The sequence below is a fragment of the Heteronotia binoei genome, chromosome 1, assembly GCF_032191835.1.
Source record: "Heteronotia binoei isolate CCM8104 ecotype False Entrance Well chromosome 1, APGP_CSIRO_Hbin_v1, whole genome shotgun sequence".
NCBI classification, from domain to species: Eukaryota; Metazoa; Chordata; class Lepidosauria; order Squamata; family Gekkonidae; genus Heteronotia; species Heteronotia binoei.
Window position 1 is genome coordinate 218453727 of NC_083223.1, and position 6000 is coordinate 218459726.

The 6000-nt window shown below is 41.9% G+C and overlaps 1 protein-coding gene across 1 annotated transcript in view; it reads right to left on the reverse strand.

The window, feature by feature from the left end:
* Positions 1–5738, reverse strand: part of SRBD1 (S1 RNA binding domain 1) — a 293248-nt gene extending 287510 nt beyond the window's left edge. Inside the window, exons 1-2 of the mRNA XM_060247694.1 lie at positions 5487–5738; positions 3479–3558 (exon numbers count right to left, since the gene is read on the reverse strand). Of these exons, the coding sequence (XP_060103677.1) occupies positions 3479–3558 (80 nt within the window). The 5' untranslated portion in view covers positions 5487–5738. The remainder of the gene's footprint in view (positions 1–3478; positions 3559–5486) is intronic.
* Between the last annotated feature and the right edge of the window lie 262 nt (positions 5739–6000).

Below are 6000 nucleotides of genomic sequence, written 5' to 3' on the forward strand. Positions count from 1 at the left end.
CCACTCTGAGATTTGGAGTATGGAATATAAATCCAATGTCATCTTCTTTATTCACTTTGCTTTTAGTGTTTAATCTTTATAGAATATTGTAGCTGCCTTGTTAGAAAAAGACAAGTAGAACATATCATCTTATCAGTAGTGCTATACACGCATCCCTGAAGGCCATCTTGCCCACCACCCTCATCATCCTATGCAACCCAAAGCTTCAGAATGACGTGCATCTCTTAGAGTGCACTAAAAGCGGTGGCAAAACCCAAGCGCACTGGTAGCTTGAACAAACTGTAGCCAGCAAGCCAAGTGCTATGGCCTATCATGTGCTTACCTGTCTTGATGTTTTTACACCCAGCATCTGGTTAGTCATCATACTTAAGGCTTGGTGGACCACAAGTTATGCAGGCCTGCCCTAGACAGTGATCAGAGTCCAAACCTAAAGAATACTCCAGAAGGACTACAAAACCTTGTTTTGAGGTGGCATGACACGAGGGCCAATTTTAATAGTATTGAACATATGAACATATGAAGCTGCCTTATACTGAATCAGACCTTTGGTCCATCAAAGTCAGTATTGTCTTCTCAGACTGGCAGCGGCTCTCCAGGGTCTCAAGCTGAGGTTTTTCACACCTATTTGCCTGGACCCTTTTTTGGAGATGCCGGGGATTGAACCTGGGACCTTCTGCTTCCCAAGCAGATGCTCTACCACTGAACCACCATCCCTCCCCTAATCAATATAATTGGGTATTCTGTGTATTCTGTGTATCTATACACCAGTTGGGAAACAACAGAATAGTTACTTGTTTTGAACTTTAGACAAACCATTATGATATTCTAATTTTTGTTTAAATCACCTTAAGAGAAAAGTTAACTTACATATTCACTCATGCTAAAAATATATGAATTTGTCATTTATTTATTTAAAACTTATATATTGTACATTTGGCCCCCAAGGGGGTGGGGGACTCAAAGTGGGCTACAACATAACGTTAAAACAGCAATCACAGCAAAGATGTTGAAAGCAAACATTGACATCTGATCTTCCAAGCCATGTGAGCATTACCAGGATAACCCCATCCAATATTCTATCCTTACTTATATTCCATGACGCAATTTTGAATGTATTCACTCATTAATATTCATATCAACATACTTTCCTCCTAAAAGGTATTGCTTCATGGAACATAAATTATAATTTCAACATGTAACCAAATTCTTACTTAACATTTCTATACCACTAATCCCCCTTGTTAAGTGTTGTGTTTCCGACTTGCAAAGGAAGATAATTGAAGCTAAAAGATCAAGGGGAGTGTGGCTGCATGGAGCTTAAACTGTAAGTGAACAAGAAATGTCAAAGTACATTCTAGTCCTGTGCCCAAACTATAGTGCAATCATGTATAACCCATGTACACTTAATGCTTGATTTTCTTAATTATGTGCTTTGAGGCATTCCCATGTTACAGTCAATGCATGTAAAAAGGAAAATGTGATTTAAAACCCACATTTATCCAGGTATTAGTCCAGTTTCATTTGTAAAGTGAATGTATGTTGACTCTTATAAACAGATGTACATGTGTGCATGCATGCATTCACTATAATATGCAAACAGGGATATGCACAATTTCTGTACATTTAACAACTTGGTATTTCTTTCTATTTCTTTAGCATGATGCTTCATCTCCTCAGATGCCAAGATCAACAAGGAGATTGACAACAGGCTGGCAAAGGCAAACCGTGCATTTGGCCGACTGCACAAAAGAGTGTGGAGCAACAAGCATCTGAAAAAAGGCACAAAGATCAATGTTTACAAAGCGGTTGTGATGACAACCCTCATCTACGGCTCCGAATCGTGGGTTTTATACCATCATCACCTGCGACTCCTTGAGCGCTTTCATCAGCGCTGCCTTCGCACCATCCTCAAATCCACTGGTGTGACTTTGTGACCAACACTGAAGTCCTCAAGAGGGCAGAGGTTACAAGCATCGAGGCACTGCTGTTGAAGACGCAGCTGCGCTGGACAGGGCATATTTCTAGGATGGAAAACCATCGCCTTCCCAAGATTGCTCTGTATGGCGAACTTTCCACCGGCCATCGAAATAGAGGGGCGCCAAAGAAGAGGTACAAGGACTCCTTGAAGAAATCCCTTGGCACCTGTCGCATCAACCATCACCAATGGTCTGACCTAGCCTCAGATCGCAAAGCATGGAGGCATACCATCCACCAGGCTGTCTCTTCCTTTGAGAATGCACGCATAGCTGGTCTTGAGGACAAAAGGAGATTGAGGAAAAATCGCACTGCTACAGCACCAACCCCAAATCAGACTTTTCCCTGCAGCCACTGTGGCCGGATCTGCCTGTCCCGCATTGGTCTTGTCAGCCACCAGCGAGCCTGCAGCAGACATGGACTACTGCACCCTTCTTAAATCTTCGTTCGCAAAGTCAAGCCGAGAGATTTCTTTGTATGCATGTTAAGTAATTCTTATGTTACGTTCAATGCATGTACAGATGACCATGTGATTTAAACTACATTGTAATTCAATTATTTGTAAAATGAAAATGCATTGGCTCCTCCTTGCAAACAGATAAACAAGTACACGCAAGTTCACAGTTGCTCACACACATGGCTAGCATCTGTACTGTATTGTCTACTGTTCAGAGGGTACACTTCCATGGTTTGTGAAACAAAAGCAAATTTGTAAGTTCTTTTTCTCTTCTCCTAGACAGAAGCTTTGTTTTTATTCAAAGTATCATTTTTTTTAAAAAAGGGGGTGGAGGAGGAATTATTGGATTACATGATATGGGGAGGTCTCATCTCTACACATAAATATAACAACATTCCTATGCAACATAAACCAGTTAAAAATTAAACTCCTTCAAAAATAACTCCTTATACCCCCCTCCCAATTTGGCATTTCTGAATTAATTATGAATTTTTTTAATGGGTTGCTTTGCTACACTATTTCACCAATAGGGGAGGGACAGTGGCTCAGTGGTAGAGCATCTGCTTGGGAAGCAGAAGGTCCCAAGTTCAATCCCTGGCATCTCCCCCCCACAAAAAAAGGGTCCAGGCAAATAGGTGTGAAAAACCTCAGCTTGAGACCCTCGAGAGCCGCTGCCAGTCTGAGTAGACAATACTGACTTTGATGGACTAAGGGTCTGATTCAGTATAAGGCAGCTTCATATGTCCAATATGGAGAGAAAGCCTTACAAGCCAATGCATTAGTTGGAGAAACAAATATTTCCCTCTATTTCATCTACTTCTCCCCCCACAAACCCCAAGATCCCCCTCCTAATATAAGTGGTTGTGCTAATGCAGCTAATACAATTTCCTGTACTTTCCCACTGGGCACCTTAGGACAGACTTCCATGGCCAAGACATAATTCAACAACTTTCAAAACTATAAAATTAGGATATGGTCACATGGCCCCTGGAATGCTAATATGTCTAATTTGGATTAAAAAGATAACAAACATCAGTTTCAACTCACGATTTAAGGAAGGAAGGTAATTCATCTTCTGATGTCGTTGGCTTTGCTGTTGTTCTAGCTCTCCTAGGCAGAGCTGACATCTGAAAAAATGGGGACAAAAAAGAGTCATGCATGACTTTTCTCACCTATAAAGGCCAGTGTAGATACACCACTGCCAACTGCTTTTATCAAGGCTAAATAATTAGAAATAAGGTGTGGAATCTCAGGCCCCCTCTCCGCTCATTACTTTTGGAATGCAGATTCCCCCCTACTTAGCAGAACTACATTATGTCAGCAACAATATTAACTACACCAGACTCTGCTGACCAGAGCATCATTAAGATCCCAGCTCAATCAAATATCGGCAACTAACTTCAAATACCTAGAACAGTGGTTTCCGAACTTGGATTAAACAGAAAAGTCAGATCAGTCACCCCACCCCTTATGCCTTAGATGGCCTACATGCAAGTTAAAAGGTGTGTAAGTCAAGGCCAATTTATGATGACCCCTAGGTTTTTCAAGGTAAGAGACTAACAGGTGGTTTGCCATTGCCTTCTTCCACATAGTGACCCTGAAATTCCTTAGGGTCCCCTTTCCAAATTCTAACCAGGACCAATCCTGCTTAGCTTCCAAGATCTGAAGAGATTAGTCCAGCTTGGGCCATCCAGGTCAGGGTGCAAGCTAAAATACAGCCTGTCAACCAGCCCACACCTGAGCCCATATACTGATCTGATGTTTTTACAGAGAAGCAATACCCCTGAAACACTCCATCAGAAAAGTGAAACAAGGTAGTTGGGAAAAAATTGTATGAAAACTAAACTCAGGTAACTGACATCCTCATAGCATGTTTCCTGGAGATTTTACATGCTATTACAATTATAGAATTCAATCAGTTCAGCATTAACTCCAAAATACCAGCCTGTGAAAAATAAACATATCATAAACATGCTAAACAAATCAGGAGAGTATGAATTAAAAGGGTATTAAAAGAATGACACACTCCTGGAACTCTAAGTATTTTTCCATCAGATGGATAATTAATTCAAGACCCCAAGCTATATTCAGACTGAGAGTTTACATGTAAACCATGATTCTGAACACATCCTGGCCATCCGATATGCAAAATATATAAATTGGTGTACTCTTCTTTAAAATACAAACAAAAGGGCCCTGTTTAAAGCACTGTGAACAGCATACATTGTAAAGTGGAACATAGTGAATCTATTCATGTACTTGGCAAACAGCATGTGTATTTTGCACTCAGAAATATGTATCCAGCCATGTTCGAAATTACCCACAGTAATGTGGCAGTGTGTCCTCAAAAAAAACCCTAAACTGTTCATGTGCCTTCATACTTGATAACAAGTGCACATATTTTGAAATCAGATAACATTTTCTTCAGAAATATTTCTTACAATGTTGTTGTAAATGGATCATTCTGTCTTTCCTTTATATGCATTTTTAGACATGTAATCCTTCCTATCCTCCGCATTTCAGTTTTCTGGCTCCACTGCATTCAAAAGAAATACTACAGCTTTCTGTATTCAGGAAGACTGATATATCCGCCAGTATAGGATGACACTACAGGCATCTATTTTGTGTGGCATTCCCCCCACTAACTGTTACTGGCCCCTTTCCCTGGTTGCACTGTTATTGTGCTGGTATGCTTTACTGAATTAAATATTTTTATCAACTTATATTTTAAATGCTGGTTTAACGTTCGATGTCTTGGGGAGGCTACTTGGGTAGAGAGGCAACAATGTTTTAAATAAATAAACGTGGGCTGCTGAAAAGCTCGTGCCGCAATTAAATTGATTGTTAATTAACTAGTTGTTCCTAACCGCTGAAGATCATACAGATTATGCTTCCCAAAGCGTGGTGGGTGGAACCGCCGGCTTGTATCCTTTGAAGATCATACAACAATGAGGGGATTTTCAACCGTGGACGAACACGGCAGCCCCGGAAGTTTCCCGCTTCGGAGCTTCATCCCGCCTCACCACCCCCGGCCCCCTCCAGTCCCCTCACGCACCTTCCAGTGTTGCTCCGCGGCAGGGCAAGGAGAGGAGACGTTTGTTTTTGCGCCCCTCCAGTTGCTGACGAGGGCTTCGGATTTGAAAGCGGCGCCACAACGGCCAGAGCGGCAAAGCAGCGTCAGGCACCAAAACCCCAGCAGGCACCAAAACGCTCAGCCCACGGAGAAGGAAGAGGAGGAAGTGATTGCTCTACAAAGCGAGGAAGCCCCGGAACAGCTAGTCGCCAGGCAGCGAGGGAGGCGACTGCTGGTCGGGGGTTGAGTGGGAGTCTTACTTGCTCTTATGGCCTTTTTTGTAGAAAAAGCTCAGCAGGAACTCATTTTCATATTAGGCCACACCCCCTGACATCACCATTGTTTAGCATAGCATAACATAACAATTGTTAGCATAAATAATTGTTTAGCTTTTTTTAAAAAAAAGCCCAGCAGAAACTCGTTTGCATATTAGCTCATACCCTCTGATGCCAAGACGGCCGGAACTGCGATCCTGCTTTAAAAAGCCCTGCTTGCT